Source organism: Pongo abelii, chromosome 13 (genome assembly GCF_028885655.2).
Source record: "Pongo abelii isolate AG06213 chromosome 13, NHGRI_mPonAbe1-v2.0_pri, whole genome shotgun sequence".
Classification (NCBI taxonomy): domain Eukaryota; kingdom Metazoa; phylum Chordata; class Mammalia; order Primates; family Hominidae; genus Pongo; species Pongo abelii.
The window spans coordinates 119,989,555-120,011,059 of record NC_071998.2 but is presented as its reverse complement, the minus strand read 5'-3'; the positions used below and the strand labels follow the sequence as shown (position 1 = coordinate 120,011,059).

The 21,505-nt window shown below is 48.8% G+C and overlaps 2 protein-coding genes across 5 annotated transcripts in view; one reads left to right on the top strand and one right to left on the bottom strand.

The window, feature by feature from the left end:
• Positions 1-108: 108 nt before the first annotated feature.
• Positions 109-20,607, bottom strand: SET (SET nuclear proto-oncogene). 4 transcript variants are annotated; one of them, XM_002820269.6, is made up of 9 exons: positions 20,495-20,607; positions 12,466-12,693; positions 5,268-5,325; positions 4,494-4,636; positions 3,727-3,830; positions 3,511-3,624; positions 2,686-2,856; positions 2,442-2,588; positions 109-1,877 (listed from the first exon to the last, which is right to left on the bottom strand). In XM_002820269.6, exons 2-9 carry the CDS (start codon positions 12,575-12,577, stop codon positions 1,854-1,856), a joined length of 873 nt encoding a protein of 290 aa, XP_002820315.2. In that variant the 5' UTR covers positions 12,578-12,693; positions 20,495-20,607; the 3' UTR covers positions 109-1,853. The 4 variants fall into 4 exon arrangements, with proteins under 4 accessions (XP_002820315.2, XP_009243184.1, XP_063570138.1 ...); XM_009244909.4 differs by lacking the exon at positions 20,495-20,607 and adding an exon at positions 13,030-13,053; XM_063714068.1 differs by lacking the exon at positions 20,495-20,607 and having other exon boundaries at positions 12,466-13,008.
• Positions 11,981-21,505, top strand: part of DYNC2I2 (dynein 2 intermediate chain 2) — a 43,232-nt gene continuing 33,707 nt past the window's right edge. The window contains 1 exon segment of the mRNA NM_001131776.1: positions 11,981-12,108. The gene's annotated coding sequence lies outside the window, so the exon portion shown is untranslated.

The following is a 21,505-nucleotide window of genomic DNA, read 5'->3' as shown; positions in this document are numbered from 1 at the left end:
AGCGCTAACCCACGCTTCCCCAGTCACTAACGATGTGAAGACAAAAAACTAGAACAATTTCTAAATCCAATAGCAAGTAACATTTCTCTACAAAACAAGGAGAATGACCCCAGTCCAAAAAAAATCTTTATGTTCCTTTATTGGAGCAAGATTCCTGATCGGTATACAGTGATGTATTTACTAAACAGAGACCTGTGCAGAAATTACATACTATCCATCTAGATAGGTTGTTACACTTTTGCCTATTGATGGAATAGTTCCATTTATCAAGTTTTATACATCAAAAAGCTTTTGAAGTTCACCAGACTGTCCATTAATTCACCTCTGAAAAAGTGGCATTTAATTTCAGCGACTATATTTTACAGCATTAAAAAGCTTATGCATTAGGGTGCTTCTCTGCACAATGGCATTGAGCAGACAGAGCTGAGTCCATTATCCCACCCAGATTCACATAGTCACATTTGAGAGCTTTATACCAGAGAGCAGGGACAGTTACTGCTAACCATCACAGACTTCTTACTGAGAGCCTCTCTTCTTGGCCACATTTTATATAGCCAATGAAGACATGCCAGCAACTGTCCCGTGTATAACTTGGCATTAGAGCACCAGGTCTGTTGGATGGTGGTGGCAGGCACTATTACTTTATACCCAGGTAAAAGGCCAATTTTAAAAACTGCCACTTGGAGATAAAAATCAAGGGCACAATATACTCAGAAAGTATTGAGCAATCTGGTATCCCAAATGATGTGAATACTTTCAGAAACCAATGGCAAATTGAACCCACGTTTCCCAGCTATGGAGATATTAATACATTGATTCAAATCCCATTACTCAATCCACATAGCCCTGAGGTCATCCTGCAAAGTGCGTATCAAAAAATACGAAGTTAGGGTGACAAAGTTTGACAGTGATGTTATACAAGTCAAACTTGGAAGGTCATAGTAAGCATACCTATGCTGAGAGAAAAGCATCAAATCCTTTGTGTACACATTTAGTTTTATTGTAACAAAGCAACTTGTACACTTTTAACGTTTAAAACTGAGCATCATCTTTCCTTTCCAGTGAAACAAAAAGAAAATTTAAAAATAAACAGGAACAAAATTACAATAGAGAATGGCAATTCCAAATAAGATCCTACAGGTTCTGCTGATTCTCCCATTGAGTGGCAGGGCTCAAGTCATCATTAGGAGAGAATTTATTTTAAAAGTGTCATCTTAAACTGCAAGGATGTCTGTCAAATATCACAATTAAACATGCCAAAGGAGAAGCCATGTTGTCAAAATGCCCACTTAACCCACCCAAACATCTCAAACCCACCCTTTGCTGACCTTCTATAACCCCATTTTTTTAAGTTTTTTTTCTTTTTTTAAACAAGAGAAAAGTAGACAGATACATGTTGGTAAATGCTAACTGTCCATATTCACATAGAGACACAGTGTACTCTCTGAGCCCAATATACAGAGAAAGGAGGAAAAAAGCTAGAATTCTATGCACTACTACACAGGGGCCTAGCACCCTCCAGCTTCCAGCAGAGCGAAGGGAGCAGGTTTTTCTTTTTTCCCACAGAGCTCGATGGTGTTGATTCCATACAGTTTTTGTTCAGACAGGAAGGGATAAAAATGAACTTCGAACAGAAAGGGGTAGAGACTCTTCTCCCATTGGATTCTGCTCAAGGTATTTCCCCCCAAAGAAGTTGAGAACCATGGAGTAGAGAAAAGAGACCTCAAGAACAGGGCGACTGAGCACAAGAGGAAAAAAAAAAAAAAAAAAAGAAGAAAAAAAAGACTGCAACTTGCTCCCAGGGACTGGAGAAAATTTTAAAAAAGGAAGGTTGGAATCCATCAGTGTTCTATTTAGTCATCTTCTCCTTCATCCTCCTGAAAGAAAAAGTGGGCAGTTAATCTTCAGGATTGCTTTCATACGGACCACAATGGACCCCACAAAACATATGCCCTGGGGGCACTCCAGTTTCTAAACCTGTAAGTCAGCTGCATCGAAGGAAACACCCGTGATGATGTTGCTTCAGATTAATTAGTAACTTTTCAGCTCTCACCAAATCAGGTATATTTCAGATCAAATAATCTGAAATAAAACCAACCTATCCTAATTTGACTATTCAGGAATTGTGCAGTTTGTCGATAATACGTGAAACTTTGTTATTTCAGAGATGTCAGAATTTGACCAGCTACACTGCCTATATTGCCTAAGTACTAGCTAGGGAAAAACAAGCTGGGGTGGTGATAAGACTAACCAAAAAAAAAAAACTAGTTAAACATTAGTACCATGTGCTTATCAAACATTTCCTTAATTCTTGAACAACAAAATGGCTTATTTTTTTTCCACAATCAGTTCTGGTCTACCACACTATATATATAACCCCAAAATAACATGGTGAATTCTTTAGAGGTTATCTTTGTGGGTTTAGCCAAATTTTCTTTTACCTCTCCTTCCTCCCCTTCATCATCATCTTCATCTTCTTCACCTTCATCCTCATCCCCTTCTTCATCAATATCTTCTAATCCTTCCTCCTCTTCATCATCATCATCATCTTCTTCTCCTTCTCCTTCTTCATCATCCATATCGGGAACCTTAAAAAAAAAAAAAAAAAAAAAAGCACAGTATAAGGACTCATTTTTAAACAACCGAGACAAGTCCAACCTTGAATAAATGAGTATTGGAACTCACCAAGTAGTACTGTAATGGGTTTGGCCAAATATCATCTTTGATGACCTCTCCTAACTCATCAGCACCTGCATCAGAATGGTCAGTAAACCAGGTAAAGAAGCTCTCTGGTTCCTCATGCTGCCTCTTCCTGCTGGCTTTATTCTGCGTTTGACTTGAACGTTTTGTCAAATCCTAAATGAATACCGGAAGAGCTTTTGATACAATCTCTCTGTAACACCCAAACTCCCTATAATTTAAAAAATAAGATTTTCCCCAAAAGCTAAGCAAAACAAGTATCAGTATACTATCTACACTAATATTATTACCTAAGAGCAATTATAAAACTGTACAGCAGGTAGAGATAGGATCAACTAAATTTGGTTTTCCATAAAATTAGTTCCACTGTAACAGCCACTAGCACAACACAGTATAAATATCTAAATTATGTCTTACTACCTAAATACAGATGTAAATTGATTTTGAGAAATGGCAAGCCATTTGAAGAGCTCAGTCACCACTGCAGAAAACAACAAGAAAAAATTTAGTCCAGTTCTCTATTCTTAAACTTGGGCTAGATTTTCTTTTTTTTTCTTTGTTTTTTGGAAGGTAAGGGTCTAATGTTGCCCAGGGTAAACTCCTAGGCTCAAGAGATCTTTCTGCCTACATCTGTAGTATCTAATGAGAACTCTAAACTACTGTAATACTTGGCTTCAGCACACTGGAACGTTTTATATTTAAGGTTTTGTATTAAGCCACATGACCAAAGTATCAAGCACTTGTAAGTGGTTAAAACTAAACTGAAACAGGCAAAATGCTATTTTTGTCAAATAACTCCTCAAAACATACCTTTCCAGATTTCCATTTGATTTCGGTGGACTTTGAAGATGGATCACCACTCTCGTTCAGATGAAATTCTTTGGAGAGAACTTTATTTTCAAAGTAAGGATTTTCATCAAAATACTGTAATAAATAATTGAAAGATTAAAAATATGAACAGGTCTTCCAACCAAAGCTCACATTAATTTCCACAGTGGCAAACAAGATTAAGTTAGAGATACTTACAAAATCTATTCTGTAACCTGATTTAATATCTTCAAATTCTGTCACTTCAACTCTGGTCAAATAATGCAGTGCCTCTTCGTCTTCCTCCCCAAGCAGTGCAGACACTAGGCCAGAAAATTACAGGTCAGTTGAATTTTCAACAGGCACACACTAACAACAATTTAAGTGATCCCTTTAGAATTTTTCCAAACTTAGTGAGCATCTTTGGTTTTATAAACCCATTATTAACTAAAGGCAATTGCTCCATGTCAGACTGTCACTATCTTTCATCAAGCAATTAGAATACAGCTTCTCCTAAACGGAATAGAAAGCAGTAGCTGTTAAGTCTTTTCCCGTCTTTTGAGGTTTTTTTTTTTTTTTTTTTTTTTTTGAGACAGTCTCACTCTTGTCACCCAGGCTGGAATGCAAAATTGCACAATCTCGGCTCACTGCAACCTCCCCCTCCTGGGTTCAAGCGATTCTCCTGCCTCAGCCTCCCAAGTAGCGAGTAGCTGGGATTACAAGCATGCGCCACCACGCCCAGCTAATTTTTTTTGTATTTTTAGTAGAGACGGGGTTTCAACATGTTGGACAAGCTGGTTTCGAACCCCTGACCTCAACTAATCCACCCACCTTGGCCTCCTAAACTGCTGGGATTACAGGTGCGCCACCGCACCCAGCCTGTCTTTGTTGCATGCGACCCAGCATGCTGGACTAAGTCTTCACCAAGCTTCCTCCATTCTAACAAACGCTGTTTATCCTTTAACAATGCCCTGTCCAAAACATACCTTGTGGATGGTTGACAAATGTTGTTACCCAAAAATTTGGGATTTTGGCGATCAATTCTGACCTCTTCTGAAAAAATGGTTGGCGGAGTTTGTTATATTTCTGTTCTACTTTCAAAATCTCCTCACTGGCTTGTTCATTAAGTCTGAAGCAAATGAAAAGAGATGTTGACAATGACAGTATTTAACAAATTAAAAAATTGGTTGAGATTACAGAATGTGTATTTACTTACTAGCTTGAGTCATGCAAAATAACCAAATTATAATAACCATTATCACCTAATTTAGACACTCAAAACTAAGATGACAATTTTGTCTGATTTATCAATAAACACTGAGTAATAATGACTGTTCAGAGTGCCCAAACTCAACACTCTGGTAACGTGTGTATTACTTCACCCACTCTATTTCCAGTCCAATTTCAATTGTTTCCCTCAAGCACAATTTCTAAATAAAGTGGCTAATTCCATAACAAAGTTGCAAGTCAAGTTAGAGCAACTACTGATGCCACACTGCTAAACCATCAGAAGACCTACACTGCAATTCAGACAATTTTCAGTCTTTGAGAGCAAACCCAAACCTTGTAAGGTCAATGCACTTTCAAAAACTTTGTACAATCACTTCACCAAAAAACACTGAATCTACATAAGTATTTCCAATCAAGTTAGAATCATTTCCCCTTTGACAGTGCATAGATTTGACCATAGCTTCGATAATTACCAGGCTATGAGACACATCTCAGAAAATTTCTCCAAAGTATAGTAAGAAAAATGTTACCTGTCTATTTCATTTTGTACTTCATCAATGTGTTCAATCGCTTCTTGCTGTTCTTTTTCTGCAAAAAAGGAGCAAAAAACTTAATTCTAATTATAAGATAAATTTACCTAGTTTTCCAGATGTTAATACTATAATATTCCAAAAGCCATTAAAACAAAAACAAAAACAAAAACGCCTACTACAAAGGTAAGCGTTCCACATGTTCATGCTTGTAGCTGATAAATTTCTTTTTAATTAATTAAAAGACCATTCACAAGTCATGCTGTCTGCTGGTTTACTCAGAAATTGGTTTTCTATAGCGCCTTTTTAAAGAGTTTCACTACAACAGACCGATCATTAAGGTTTCTACTATGAAAGATACAGAATAACCTTATTCGGAAGTCTTCACGTTTATTATTTCACATTATACACTTGCAAGAGAACAGCAGCAGCTGCTAACTAGAATATAGAAACTAAACCCATGACAATGATACAAATTAGGCCACCACTACCACCTATCAAGGTAAAACCACCTTTCATAGAAAGTTGACGACTCTGCTATTACAATGAAGACACCAGACACGCCTACAAAGACTGGAAAGGCACTGGGCACCATCCTACACCCTGGCCTTCGCCTTCTCAGAACATGAACCCCTTCAACCCAATTCAGGCGGGCAGACCTCAGATGCGGCCCCACACGACTTTGGAGCACTTACTGGGAGAACTATTAGATCAGAAAGCAGTGAGGCACAGAAGGGAGAGGAATAAAAGGGGGTGTGCTCTGGAATAGGTGCCCTTTTGTCCTGTAAAGACTACAACCCCCCTACAAAGCTAAGTGGGTGTGAAAGGGCCAGATCGCGCGGTTCATTTCCGGTAACCATGCCGGGATTGGCAGCCCCCCTGCCGAGAGCCTACTAGGCAGAGGCCAGCTTTCTTAGCCATTTCCAAGACCCCCGATACACTGGTCGCGGCGCCAGGTTTCTCCACACGCTGGCGCGACGGGGCGGCCGCCCCACGTGGGGAGTGAGCCCGGGCTGGCCAGAGCATCCTCCCGGCCGGCCAAGGCCCAGCGCGCGGCCGCCCGCGTGTTCCCCGCGCCCCCACCCCACCCCAGCTCCAGGCAGAAGCCCCGCCGGGGCCAGCCTCTGGGCGGGGGTGCCGGGGGCGCCGCCGCGGGCCGGGCGCGAAGCGGAACCGCGCGGGAGGTCGGGCGCGGGGCCGCGTCCGGCCGCACCATGTGGCGGCGGCGGCGGCTGATGGGAGCGAGGCATCATGGCGGAGCACAATAAAGAGAGGCTTCTCGGGAGGGAGGGAGGGGGAGGAGAGCGAGGGAGGGGGGAGAGGAAGGGGGGGGTCTCCTCCGCCCGCGCCGAGCAGGCCGCAGCGCCCCCGCCTCGCAGCGCCGGCCGCCGCCGCGGCGCCACCCAGGCCCCCAGCCCAGCCGCGCACAAAAAAGGGCGCCGAGTCCGCGGGCCCCTGCCCGGCCGCGCCGCGCCCCCCCCGCCCGGCGCCCCCCGCGCGCGCCCCGGGCCCCGCCGGCGGCCTGCGGGCCGGGGCGGGCGGCGAAGATGGCGGCGCGGGCCGGCCCCCGGGCTCGCCGCTCTCACCTGAGGTCTCGTCGGCCCCGTCGTGGTTGGAGTTGAGCTCCTTTTTACTGACTTTGGCCGCCGGCGCCGACATGGTGCTGCTCCGCGGTCGGGGGGGGAGCGGGGAGGGGGAGAGAAGGGAAGGCGAAGGGGGCGGGCAGGCGGCTTCCCCTCACGCCACACGCGCGGGCGCCCGCTCGGTCCGGCCGCCTCCTCCCGGCGCTCGCTCGCTCTCCCTCCCCCTCGCTCGCTCGCGCTCGCTGCCCTCGCGGCCTGACGCCGAGGGACGGGCTGGGGCGGCGTGCCGGGCCCCGGCCCGGGCTCCTGTTCGCGGAGGGGAGGCGGAGGCGGCGGCGGCGGGCGGCTCGGCTCCCTCACTCGCGCTCGGCGCTCCAGCCAGCTCGCTGCTCGCTCTCCCGAGCCGCCTCCTCCTCCACCTCCTCCTACGGCGAGGGGCGGGCGCAGGGCGCAGGCGCGCCAGGCCCCGCGCGGATGCTCCGCCTCCGGCCGGGGAGGCTCGCGCCGCGGCGCTATTGGCCTGGGCGGCGGGATGAGGGGGCGGAGTCGCGGCGCGGAGACACAGGGCCCGGCGAGAGGCGGGAGGAAGGCGCGCGGCGACGCACGGCCGCCCTCCGCGCCGCGTCCCCTCCCCCGCTCTCTCCTCTCCGGCCCGACCCAGGACACTGGCGCGCGGCGGGCCGGTGGGCGGGGCCTCGCACGGAGGCGCGGGTGCCCCCGGCCGGCGCGTCACGTGGTGAGCGAGAGGCTTCCCTGCTCCGCGGGGCACCGGGAGCGGGGCGCCCACCACCCCGAAAGCGCAGGCCCGGCCTCTCGGCGCCTTCCACTTCGTGGAGAAAGCAGAGGGCACCCCATCCTGGATGCCAGATGGGGAACTGCCGATCGGACTCAAACTCGGGCTCGTGTGCGAAGCCCCAGGCTGTGTAATCCGCGCGCAGGGCCATTCCTGGGTTTTAGTCCAAGCCCTGCCCAGCAAGCTTGTACCCTTGAGCAAGTCACCCTTCCTCTCTGAACCCGTTTCTGTTATGAAATGATAAACGTTACGACACTGAAGCCACATTAAACTCGAAGTCCTGTGAAGGCAGGGAGGTACCACATTAGTCCGCGGTGCCCAGAGCCCGCAAGAATCATACTGAGCGTTAAGTGCCAGTTTCAGCAGCGCATGGCACGGTTATCTCACCGAGGCCTCACAACAGCCCCATGCGATAGGCGGTGTTCTGTTCCCAGAGATGAAAGGGGCCAACAAGGTCTACTTGAGACGCAAAGTTCTGAACCACTAAGGAGGGCCAAAGCATTTTGTTTAAATAATGCTTTTCAAGTAATGCGGATGCCCCACATTCTGTCCCTCCAGCACTCCAAGACATGAACCATAAAAAGCCTGAAAAACCCTGATTAGCAGCATTTGTTTGTTTGTTTTGAGACGGGAGTCTTGCTCTGTCCCCTACGCTGGAGTGCAGTGGCGCAATCTTGGCTCACTGCAAGCTCTGCCTCTCGGGTTCAAGCAATTCTCCTGCCTCGGCCTCCCGAGTAGCTGGGGCTACAGGCACGTGCCACCATGCCCGGCTAATTTTTGTATTTTTAGTAGAGATGTAGTTTCACCACCTTGGCCAGGCTGGTCTACCGACCTGGGGTGATCCACTCACCTCGTCCTCTCAAAGTGCTGGGATTACAGACGTGAGCCACTGCGCCCAGCCAGTACCATTTGTTGATTTTAGTGATACGCTGGCCAATTTCAAATCCTGGCCATGCAATAGCTCACTCCTGTTATCCCAACACTTTGGGAGGCCAAGGCAGGAGGATCGCTTGGGCCCAGGAATTCCAGACTTCAGTGAGCCCCAATGCAGCCACTGCACTGAAGCCTGAGTGACAGAACAAGACGCTGTCTCTAAAACAAAAACAAAAAAAATACCTGAAATCTCTCTTTGGACATTTTTAACCAGAACTTGGGGTTGGAATTCTGCCTTCCAGAACTCACACTTTACTATTGGCTCTTTTTTTTTTTTTTTTTTGGATTGGGGACCAAGTCTCACTCTGTCTTCCAGGCTGGAGTGCAGTAGCGCCATCTCAGCTCACTGCAACCTCCGCCTCCCGGGTTCAAGTGAGTCTCCTGCCTCAGCATCCTGAGTTGCTGGGATTACAGATGTGCATCACCACGCCCTGCTAATTTTTGTATTTTTTGGTAGAGACAGGTTTTCACCATGTTGGCCAGACTGGTCTCAAACTCCTGACCTCAGGTGATCCGCCTGCCTCTTCCTCCCAAAGTGCTGAGATTACAGGCATGAGCCACTGAGCCCGGCCCACTATCAGCTCTTAAAGCTCAAGCAGCATCTTTTATGTTCGAGACAGTGCATGATGAGTGTCTTAGCCTCCCAAGTATCTGGGATTACAGGCGCCCACTACCACGCCAAGCTAATTTTTGTATTTTTTAGTAGAGACGGGGTTTCGCCATGTTGGCCAGGCTGGTCTCGAACTCCCGACCTCAGGTGATCCGCCCACCTCGGCCTCCCAAAGTGCTGGGACTACAGGCATGAGCCACCCACTCTGACTAGCATAAACTAAACTTTGTTGCAAGTGACAGAACCAAGATTCTAAACCAAGTAGCAATTGACAAAGCCCTTACCTTAAAAGTTTTTTTATTTTTATTTTATTGTTATTATTAATATGAGACAGGGTCTCTCTCTGTTGCCCAGAACCATGGCTCACTGCAGCCTTCACCTCCTGGGCTCTGGGGATTCTTCCACCTCAGCCTTCTGAGTAGCTGGGACCACAGGCAAGTGCGACTGCCACCTTGCCTGGTTAATTTTGTATTTTATCTTTTGTAGAGACGAGGTATCACCATGTTGCCCAGGCTGGTCTCAAACTCCTGAGCTCAAACCATCCTCAGCCTCAGCCTTCCAGAGCTCTGGAATTACAAGAGTTAGCCATCGCACACTGCCTCAATTTTTTTAATGTGACCAACAGTCAGAAGTACTTTTGACATCATGACCTAGCACACACAAACCAAAACTTACCCTTACCAAGGGTGATGTGATTCTAATTTCCTATTTAAAATGCAGGTCACACCCCACCAAACTGATTTCACGACCCGCTCCTGGGCTGAGTCTGTCTGAGAACACTAGGTCAAGGGCTGGCTGCTTCCATCCTCAAAGCCTGACCCACAGGGTCACTCCTGAACCACAATGTCTCCTAAGTGCCTTATCTGCCTGTATTCCAAGCACCTGCAGGGGTCCCAGGGAACCCTGTAATGCCTTCTGATGGGGGAGTGGGCTTTCAGGTTCCCTTTCTGGCCTCCCAACCCTCCCTGCCACCTCCCTGCCCCTCTTTTCCTGCCCTTCCCCACACAGTGCTTCTCAAGATAAATATGAGCACACTAGGAAGTTGAAGAGAAAGAGAAAGCAAAAGGGCCAGGGGTGTCAGTAAACACGGGCGAGCCGGGGGCACACTGAGAGGTTATTCACCCACTCTTAGGACTCTGCTCTCTCCCCATCTCCAACACCAGTAGCTCTGCATTCTTTTTCCTCGGCCTCTCCCCTCACTCAGAATTCCTCCCTTTCCTCTCTCCTCTCCTCTTGGCCCCTTTGGTTGTTTGTTGTTGTTGTTGTTGTTGTTGTTGTTCTTGTAGACCAGGCTGGAGTGCAATGGCACGAACTCTGCTCATTGCACCCTCCGCCTCCGGAGTTCAAGCAATTCTCCTGCCTCAGCCCCCCAAGTAGCTGGGATTACAGGCGTGCACCATCACGCCTGGCTAACTGTCTTTGGTAGAGATGGGGTTTAGCCATGTTGGCCAGGCTGGTCTTGAACTTCTGACCTCAGGTGATCCGCCCACCTCGGCCTCCCAAAGTGCTGGGATTACAGGCGTGAGCCACCGCACCCGGCCCCCGGCTCCCTTTGAAGAGGACAGAACCCCACCACCAATAAGACTGGAACAGAGAGAGGCTGGCGTTCCCCACAGTGCTGCAGTGTCCCAAGCACAGACCAAAAAATCTCCAAAGCCTGGAACATCTCCCCCACCACAGACACATACACGTCTCTCTGAGCCTCCTGTTCTGATCTGTAAAATTGGGATGTCCACAGCATACGGCTGTGAGGATAGAGAAGTGCCTGGCACAGCTTCTGGCATGCCATCCGTGCCTACTAAGCAGCAGGAGCTGTTCTTTGGGTTTAGATGAACCCCCTCACACCTTTCCATCCCTTCCAGTCCTGTTAATGCTCCCAGGAAGCTCACTAGAAGGAGAGTAGGAAGACTCACCCACATTTTGCTGCGCACAAATACACTCTAGAGCACTGATGATGTGCTAGGCGCTGTCTAGTGCTTCCCTTAGATTTCAGACTCACAGCAAGCCTGGAGATCAGTACTGTGGATCCCATTTTACACAAGAGAAAACAAGCACAAGTTGTTTTATGTGGCTCACCCAGCAAGGTAGGTTTCAAGCTGGCAGGAGGTCTCTGCATCCCATGTGGAGGAAAAGGGACTGAGACCCAGTAAAAGTGCCAACAGGTCCACACTGAGCCCTGAGGTAGGACTCCTCCTCAGTGCTTCTTCCATAAGAGTTGCCCGCCCTCAGCCAATCAAAGCTTCTCGTTTCCTTGCAGGCCCTGGGCCTATCGACACCCAGCCCGGGAAGGCTCCACCAGAACCCTCCCCTATGAGCCAGACCTATTCACCAGAACAGTCAACTCTGTATCCAGCTCCAGCTATGTCTCCCAAAATGCAGCCCTCACCTCTAAGTTTAATGGGGGGAAGGGCAGGCATGGAACTGCTGGTTACAATGTAATGACAAGAGGGTGAGGCAGCATGACTCTGAGACTCCTAACTCCCAAGTGCTGGGGTTCACAGATTGCCCACAGGAAGTGACTTTCCAGCAGAGAGCTGGAGGTGTACACAGGTAAGGAGAGGAAAGGGCAAGTGGGTGTCTAGGCCCCGAGATCAGAGGGTAGAGTCCCAGGAGGTCAAGGTGAAGGGTACCACCTTGAGGGAGGCCTCCAGGTGGGGAGTCTCAGGAGCGTGAACCAGGAGAGGTCGACGGGGACCGGGTGGGCGGGCCAGAGAAGTTTCTGAGCACCTGGAGGACGCGGGGAGGCAAGGGAGGGGTTTAAGCCGGGGAGTGGGCCACGTGATTGGCTATGCTCAGGCTGAAGGGGAGGAGGAGGAAGCTGGAAGCCAAGATGAGGAGGTGGCAGAGATTCAGGCCAGAGTTGTGGGCCGCCGTCGGCAGCAAGAACAGAGAGAGAGGTGGACAGATCTGAAAGATACTGAGGTAGAACCACCAGGAATTGGGGGTTTGGCTGGATGTGGAGGGGTGAAGGAGGGGCCTCAGGCTGGCTGGCAGTGTCCCTTGCCAAGAAAGGGAGCCCCAGAGGAGGAAGTTTGGGGGCTGGGGAGACAAGCTCAGGGGTCAGTGTTGAGTTGGGGGCAGGGATGAGCGCCCGTGCACTCCCGTTCTCCCAGTCTAGTCCCTTCTGGTTCTTCACGTAAACTTAATCCACCCTCCCAGGTTTAAAACCCTTCGGGGGCGCTTAGGGGTCACATCTCAAGAGGGATTGGGGGGAAAAATCAGAGAGTCAATCGTTGCAAATCCCTTAAATCTCCAATAAAACTTAGCGCAGAAACGTACCTCCCTTCTTCGGCAAGCCTGCAGAGGCCAATGTCTCCTCCGGTCCCAGAGCAGGAGGTGGTCTTGGTTTCTTCTTTTGAGGCGGGAGTGGAGACTGGCGTTTAGGGGCCATGCTGTTAGGGAAGTCCCAGAACCAGACCACGAGTCTCCTCGCTCGTCCGGAAGCAGGCTGAACACTGAGACTGCCCCAGGTGCCAGCGGCTTAAATCTGCACTGGAGCCGCCCTGCCTGGAAGGGATATTTACATGACAGTGGGACACACACCCCGGCCCCCTCCCCCAGCCTCATCCCACCCACCCTCCAATCAGGAGAAATTTCTTTTAGTTGCTCTCTGCCTCGCTCTGCAGGGGCACTCTTGGCTTTGGGGGAGGGGGCAAGTTCTTCCTTGAGGAGAGGATCCCTGTGCTTTCTAGACCTCCTGGTTTCACGTGAAACCCCCACAGCCTATCCCCCAGTTCGTTCCCAAACCCCCAGGTAGACAGGCCTGCCCCTACTGAGAACTTATCCTCTTTTTTTTTTTTTCCTTTGGCCTCCAAAAGATTTAAACACGTGCTGTTACCTCACCTAAGCTTGGAACATTCCTCAGTAAACCACACCCCCACTGCCCGGTCTCGCTAACTCCTTCCTGACTTCCCTTGTCTCTGCTTGAAGGGATAGATTAATGTGGAAAAAAAGGCTTCCCAATCAAGAATTACAAAGGAATTAGATGCCTGCATTAAAAATAAAAGAAGAAAGAAAGAATTACAAAGGAAGAGGGAAAAGCAGGAACCTTTGGGGACTTGGAGTATTTATTCACTCTTCACTTATTTCAGAAAGGGATACAAGTTAAGAGTTAGAAGAGGGTTTATTTTAGCTGGGCGTGGTGGCGCGCACCTGTAATCCCAGCTACTTGGGAGGCTGAGGCAGGAGAATCGCTTGAACCTTGGAGGTGGAGGTTGCAGTGAGCTGAGATCGTGCCACTGCACTCCAGCCTAGGCGACAGAGCGGGACCCTGTCTCAAAAAAAGACTTTTTTTTTTGAGACAGGGTCCCAGCTGGGCGCAGTGGCTCAAGCCTGTAATCCCAGCACTTTGGGAGGCCGAGGCAGGTGGATCACGAGGTCAGGAAATCGAGACCATCCTGGCTAACATGGTGAAACCCCATCTCTACTAAAAATACAAAAAAATTAGCCGGGTGTGGTGGTGGGCGCCTGTAGTCCCAGCTAGTCACGAGGCTGAGGCAGGAGAATGGTGTGAACCCGGGAGGCGGAGCTTGCAGTGAGCTGAGATCGCAACACTGCACTCCAGCCTGGGTGACAGAGCGAGACTCTGTCTCAAAAAAAAAAAAAAGGCAAGGTCCCATCCTTTCTCTGAGGCTCAAGTACATTAGTGATCATGGCTCACTGCAGCCTCAACTTCCCAGGCTCAGGTGATCCTCCCACCTCAGCCTCCTGAGTGGCTGGGACTACAGACGTCGCCCCCATGCCTGGCTAATTTTTTGTATTTTTAGTAGGCACAGGGTTTGGCCATGTTGCCCAGGCTGGTCTCCAACTCCTGGTCCCAAGCCAACCGCCCACCTCAGCCTCCCAAAGTGCTGGTATTACAGGCATAAGCCACCACACCAGATCAAAAGAATTTTTACTATTTATTTATTTATAGAAAGAGTCTCACTCTGGGCCAGGTGCGGTGGCTCACACCTGTAATCCCAGCACTTTGGGAGGCTGAGGTGGGCGGATCACGAGGTCAGGAGATCGAGATCGTCCTGGCCAACACAGTGAAGCCCCGTCTCTACTAAAAATACAAAAAATTAGCCAGATGTGGTTGCAGGCACCTGTAGTCCCAGCTACTCGGGAGGCTGAGGCAGGAGAATGGCCTGAATCCAGGAGGCAGAGCTTGCAGTGAGTGGAGATCACGCCACTGCACTCCAGCCTGGGCGACAGAGCGAGACTCCGTCAAAAAAAAAAAAAAAAAAGAAAGAGTCTCACCCTGTCATCCAGGCTGGAGTGCTGTGGCATGATCCTTGACTCACTGCAACCTCCACTTCCCAGGTTCAAGCAATTCTCCTGCCTCAGCCTCCTGAGTAGCTGGGGTTACAGAGCGCCCGCCACTACACATGACTAATTTTTGTATTTTAAGTAGAGATGGGTTTTCACCATGTTGGTCAGGCTGGTCTTGAACTCCTGACCTCAAGTGATCCGCCTGCTTCAGCCTCCAAAGTGCTGGGATTACAGGTGTGAGCCACTGCGCCCAATCCAGAAGAATTTTTAGAAAGCCACTTGTCTGGGGGTCACAAAGGCCACTGTCAATGGGGGTCTGTCAGGGCATAAAAATGAGTAAGGCAAAAAACAAAAGCACAACAGCTAATAGAAGGTAGATTGGTACAACTAAGGCGGAAAAGTGCATGCCAAGACTACCCAAGCTGAATGTGTTCATGCTTTGTGACCCAGCAATGGTACTCCTCCCTACATCTCCAACAGATATGCATAACGTGCACCAGTATTTGTACAAGAATGTTCACAGCAGCAAGATTCATAATACACAAACTGGAAACAATGCAAATGTCTGTCCAAGGTAGAATGAATACATCATGAGATATTCAAGGAAAGGAAAGTTACAAAGCAATGAAAATAAATGGGCCAGATGAGGTGGCTCACACCTACAATCCCAGCACTTCGGGAGGCCGAGGCAGGTGGATCACCTGAGGTCAGGAGTTTAAGACCAGCCTGGCCAACATGGTGAAACCCTGTCTCTACTAAAAATACAAAAATTAACCAGGAGCGGTGGCACGCACCTGTAGTCCCAGCTACTCGGGAGGCTGAGGCAGGTGAATCACTTGAACCTGGGAGGCTGAGGTTGCAGTGAGCCCTTGACTGTGCCACTGCACTCCAGCCTGGGCGACAGAGTGAGACTCCGTCTGTAAAAAAAGAAAAGAAATGAATGACTGGTAATCAGAATGATGTGAATGCAGCCTACAAATACAATATTGAGTGAAAGACAAAGACACAAAATAGTATACACCATGTGAATTCTTTTGTATAAAGTGCAAAAACAAGCTAGGTGTGGCGGCTCACGCCTGTAATCCCAGCACTTTGGGAGGCCAAGGTGGGCAAATCACTTGAGGTCAGGAGTTTGAGACCAACCCAGCCAACATGATGAAACCCAGTCTCTACTAAAAAATACAAAAATTATCTGGGCATGGTGGCACGCGCCTGTAATCCCAGCTACTCAAGAGGCTGAGGCAGGAGAATCGCTTGAACCCAGAAGGTGGATGTTGCAGTGAACCGAGATCACGCCACTGCACTCCAGACTGGGTGACAGAGTGAGACCCTGTCTCAAAAATAATAATAATAGGCCGGGCATGGTGGCTCACGCCTGTAATCCCAGCACTTTGGGAGGCAGAGGCAGGCAGATCACGAGGTCAGGAGATCGAGACCATCCAGGCTAACACGGTGAAACCCCGTCTCTACTAAAAATACAAAAAATTAGCCGAGCATGGTGGCGGGCGCCTTGTAGTCCCAGCTACTCTGGAGGCTGAGGCAGGAGAATGGCGTGAACCCAAGAGGCAGAGCTTGCAGTGAGCCGAGATCGTGCCACTGCACTCCAGCCTGGGCGACAGAGCAAGACTCCGTCTCAAAAAAATATATAATAATAATAATAATAATAATTGACCAGGCACGGTGGCTCACGCCTGTAATCCCAGCACTTTGGGAGGCCAAGGTGGGAGGATCACGTGAGGCCAGGAGTTTGAGACCAGCTAGGCCAACATGGCAAAACCCCATCTCTATTAAAAATACAAAAATTAGCCGGGTGTGGTGGCACATGCCTGTAATCCCAGCTACTTGGGAGGCTGAGGCACGAAAATCGCTTGAACCCGGGAGGGAGAGGTTGTGGTGAGCCGAGGTCACACCATTGCACTCCAGCCCGGGCAACAAGAGTGAAACTCTGTCTCAAAAAAAAGAAAAGAGAACGAAATAAAGTACTAAAAACAGGCAAAATTAGCATGTACTATTAGAAGTCCGGAGTCTTGTGGTATAAGGGTATGTGGAAGAGACATTAGGGGACTCTAGGGTCCTGGTGATGCTCAGTTTCTGGTTGGGGCTTGCTACACCAGTGTATTTCATTCGTGAATCTTAGGTTTGCCAGATTTTATATATGTGTGTCTGTGTATCTATTTTTTGAGATAGGGTCTCCCTCCCTGTTGCCCAGGCTGGAATGCAGTGGCGCAATCATGGCTCACTGCAGCCTTAACTACTACTTAGGCTGAGACAGGAGAATCACTGGAAACCAGGAGGCAGAGGCTGCAGTGAGCCAAGATCGCGCCACTGCATTCCAGCCTGGGCGACAGAGCAAGACTCCATCTCAAAAAAAAAAAAAAGTTAGCCAAACATAAAGGCATGTGACTTTAGTCCCAGCCACTCAGGAGGCTGAGGCAGGAGGATGGCTTGAGTCCAGGAGGTAGAGGCTACAGTGAGCTATGATTGCTCCACTGCACTCCAACTGGGTCAACAGGGCAAGACCCTGCCTCAAGTAATTAATTAATTAATTACTTTAACTAAATCGTAGTCATAAGTCAGTGACCTCAATACTGATAAAAACTGAGCTTTCTCTGGTGGAAGAAAAGGTGGAGGATGTGCCACCATCACCCGTGTCCCTCATCGATTCCCTCTCTTCTTTTTGAGCTGCTGAGACTCTGGGCTCCTTCTAATGCATTTTGAAAGTCACAGGTGTCTGGATTTTACAAAGGGCAAGCTGAGCCTGACAGAAGGGATTTGCCTAAGATCATGAAGAGAATAACCAAGTTCTAATGAGAACCAGATTCGAGGATCACCTCATCACAGGGATGTGCTCGCTAACAAGCCTAAGTCTCAGTGTATATATCTGTAAAATGGATGATAATACCTGCCTCTTTTATTTATTTATTTATTTATTTATTTATCTATCTATCTATTTTGTGACGGAGTCTTGCTCTGTCCCCCAGGCTGAAGTGCAGTGACGCAATCTCGGCTCACTGCAAGCTCCGCTTCCCAGGTTCACGCCATTCTCCTGGCTCAGCCTTACAAGTAGCTGGGACTACAGGCGCCCGCCACCACGCCCGGCTAATTTTTTGTATTTTTAGTAGAGACAGAGTTTCACCGTGTTAGCCAGGATGCTCTCCATCTCCTGACCTCATGATCTGCCCACCTCGGCCTCCCAAAATGCTGGGATTACAGGCGTAAGCCACCAAGCCTGGCCCTCTTTGTTTTATTATAAGATTACCTGGCAGGGTGCGGTGGCTCACACCTGTAATCCCAGCACTCTGGGAGGCTGAGGCAGGTGGATCACTTGAGATCAGGAGTTCAAGGCCAGCCTGGCCAACATAGTGAAACCCCATCTCTACTAAAAATACAAAAATTAAGCGGGCATGGTGGTGGGCGCTCGTACTTCCAGCTACTCAGGAAGCTGAGGCAGAAGAATCACTTGAACCTGGGAGGTGGAGGCTGCAATGAGCCAAGATTGCACCACTGCACTCCAGCCTGGGCAACAAGAGCAAGACTCCGTCTCAAAAAAAAAAAAAAAATTACCTGTGGTCTCCACACGAGCATTGAAAATGAAAAATTATTTTTTTTTGCACCTGGCCTCTTTTAAAAAAAAAATTAGGCTGGGCATGGTGGCTCACACCTGTAATCCCAGCACTTTGGGATGCCGAGGTGGGCAGATCACCTGAGGTCAGAAGTTCGAAACCAGCCTGACCAACATGGAGAAACCCCATCTCTACTAAAAATACAAAATTACCCGGGCGTGGTGCACATGCCTGTAATCCTAGCTACTTGGGAGGCTGAGGCAGGAGAAACGCTTGAATGCGGGAGGCAGAGGTTGCGGTGAGCCAAGATTGCACCATTGCACTCCAGCCTGGGCAACGAAAGTGAAACTCTGTCCCAGAAAAAAAAAAAAAAAGAAAAGAAAAGAAAACTGCAGCTAAGTCGAAGGGAAAAAAGCAAAGTCCAAACCCACGTGGTTAGTATGTTACCATTTGTGTAAAAGAGGGATAGATAAAAACACTTTGCCAGTATACCTTTAACACAGCTGTTGAAGGATTCACAAGAAACAAATCACATGGCTGTCCCCAGAGAAAGGACTGGGTGATCAGAGGTGAGACGACAAGGATAGGTGGTAGAAGTATTACTCTACCCTGCCGTGTTTTTTTTTGTTTGTTTTTTGTTTTGTTTTGTTTTTCAGATGGAGTTTCCCTCTTGTAGCCCAGGCTGGTGTGCAGTGGCACGATCTTGGCTCACTGCAACCTTCTGCCTCCTGGGTTCAACCGATTCTCCTGTCTCAGCCTTGCGAGTAGCTGGAATTACAGGTGCCTGCCACCACACCGAGCTAATTTTTGTATTTTTTTTTTTTTTTTTAGTAGAGAGGGGGTTTTGCCACATTGGCCAGGCTGGTTTTGAACTCCTGACCTCAGGTGATCCACCCACCTCGGCCGACGCAAAGTGCTGGGATTATAGGCGTGAGCCACCGTGCCTAGCCTGTGCATTTTGTTTTCTTGTTTTTGCTTTTGAGATGGAGTCTCACTCTGTCACCCAGGTTAGAGTGCAGTGGAGCGATTTCAGCTCACTACAACATCTGCCTCCTGGGTTCAAGCAATTCTCGTGTCTCAGCCTCCCAAGCTGGGAATATATGCCCAAGCCATCATGCCCGGCTAATTTATTGTATTTTTAGTAGAGATGGAGTTTCACTATGTTGGATAGGCTAGTCTCGAATTCTGCTCTGCATTTTGAGTTTGGAGGCTTGTGAACTTTTTTTTTCTTTTTTTTTTTTTTTGAGACAGGGTTATAGGAGTGAGCTATGGCACCTGGCCCTTTGTGAACATATTACATTAAAAATAAAACTGGCTGGGCACGGTGGCTCACGCCTGTAATCCCAGCACTTTGGGAGGCTGAGGCAGGCGGATCACGAGGTCAGGAGATCAAGACCATCCTGGCAAACACGGTGAAACCCCATCTCTACTAAAAATACAAAAAATTAGCCGGCCGTGGTGGCAGGCGCCTGTAGTCCCAGCTACTTAGGAGGCTGAGGCAGGAGAATGGCCTGAACCTGGGAGGTGGAGCTTGCAGTGAGCAGAGATCTCGCCACTGCATTCTAGCCTGGGCAACAGAGCGAGACTCCGTCTCAAAAAACAAAACAAAACAAAACAAAACAAAAAAAACAGCTGGGGCCAACTATAGTGGCTCAGGCCTGTAATCCCAGCACTTGGGGAGGCTGAGGCAGGCAGATCACTTGAAGTCAGGAGTTCGAGACCAGCCTGGCCAACATGGCAAAACCGTGTCTCTACTAAAAAATACAAAAATTAGCCTGGCGTGGTGACAGGTGCCTGTAGTCTCAGCTACTCTGGAGGCTAGGGTAGGAGAATCACTTGAACCCAGGAGGCAGAGGTAGCAGTGAGCCGCGATCACACCACCGTACTCCAGCCTGGGCGACAGAGCAAGACTCCGCCTCAAAAAAAAAAAAAAAAATTGAAACACATAAGACCTCACTTTTCCTGTTTGTTTGTTTGTTTGGACTGAGTCTCGCTCTGTCACCCAGGCTGGAGTGTAATGGCAGGATCTTGGCTCACTGCAACCTCCACCTCCTGAGTTCAAGTGATTCTCCTGCCTCAGCCTCCCGAGTAGCTGAGATTACAGGTACCCACTATCAAGCCCGGCTACTTTTTGTATTTTTAGTAGAGACGGGGTTTCATCATGTTGGCCAGGTTGATCTTGAACTCCTGACCACAGATGATCCACCCACCTTGGCCTCCCAAGTGCTGGAATTACAGGCGTGAGCCACTGTGGCTGGCCTGTTTGTTTGTTTTTTTAATATTTTTTATTTATTTTTAAATTGAGACAGGGTCTTGGTTTATCGTCCAGGCTGGAATGCAGTGGTGTGATCATAGCTTACTGCAGCCTCCACCTCCCAGGCTCTAAGTGATCCTCCCTCCTCAGCCTCCTGAGTAGCTAGGACGACAGGCGTGCTCCAGCAAATCAGCTAATTTTTGTATTTTTTTGTAGAGACAGGGTCTTGCTATATTACCCATGCTGGTCTTGAACTTCTAGACTCAAGTGATCCTCCTGCTTCAGCCTCCAGGGTAGCTGGACCTGGCCCACCTTTCCTTTCCTCTCCAGCTTCTAAAATTTGAGCTTCCTGGACTCCCAGGGGCGTTACTAGGCAACTATGGCAACTCTTCCCAGTTCTAGAATGGAGCTACAGGGCAGCTGGGGGCAAAGCAAAAGGTGTCCCTCCACTCCACCCAAAAGTTGACAGGCTCAGGGAGTACCAGATGTTCCATAACCCTGAGGCCAGGCTCTCTCTGGGAATCAGAAGTTTCCAAAACATTGTATTGTTTCGTTATCTGTTCGCCTGTCCGCTCGGGATGGCTGTAGATAGCTACTATTTATTGAGCATCAGCTGGACCTACATGTGGCGCTGACTAAGCATTACCCTTTTGAATCCTCCCATCCATCTTTATAGGATAGTATTATGCCCTTATTTTACAGTTGGGAGAATCAAACCAAATGAAGAATCAAGGCTCCGCCAGGCTAGGTGGCTCATGCCTATAATCCCAGCACTTTGGGAAGCTGAGGTGGGCAGATCACCTGAGGTCAGGAGTTAGACTAGACTAGCCTGGCCAACATGGTGAAACCTTGTCTCTACTAAAAATACAAAATTGGCTGGGCATGGTGGTGCGTGCCTGTAATCCCAGCTACTTGGGAGGCTGCGGCAGGAGAATCACTGGAACCCAGGAGGCGGAGGTTGCAATGAGCTGAGATCGCGCCACTGCACTCCACCCTGCGTTGACACAGCAATACCCTGCCTCTAAAATAAATAAATAAAAAATAAATAAAGACTCAAAGACATAACTTGCCCTCAAATCAAAGGGCAAGGAGTAGAGGAGTCAAGATTCCAACCCCTGTCTTTCTGGCTCCCCTATACCAACATAGCCTTAGTGTAATGAAAACAGACTGCTCAGGAAGGCTGACGGTGAAGCAAGGCTGGTCTCTGAGACCCCCGGGAGATCAGCTCTGACAGGGCCCCAGGAATCTC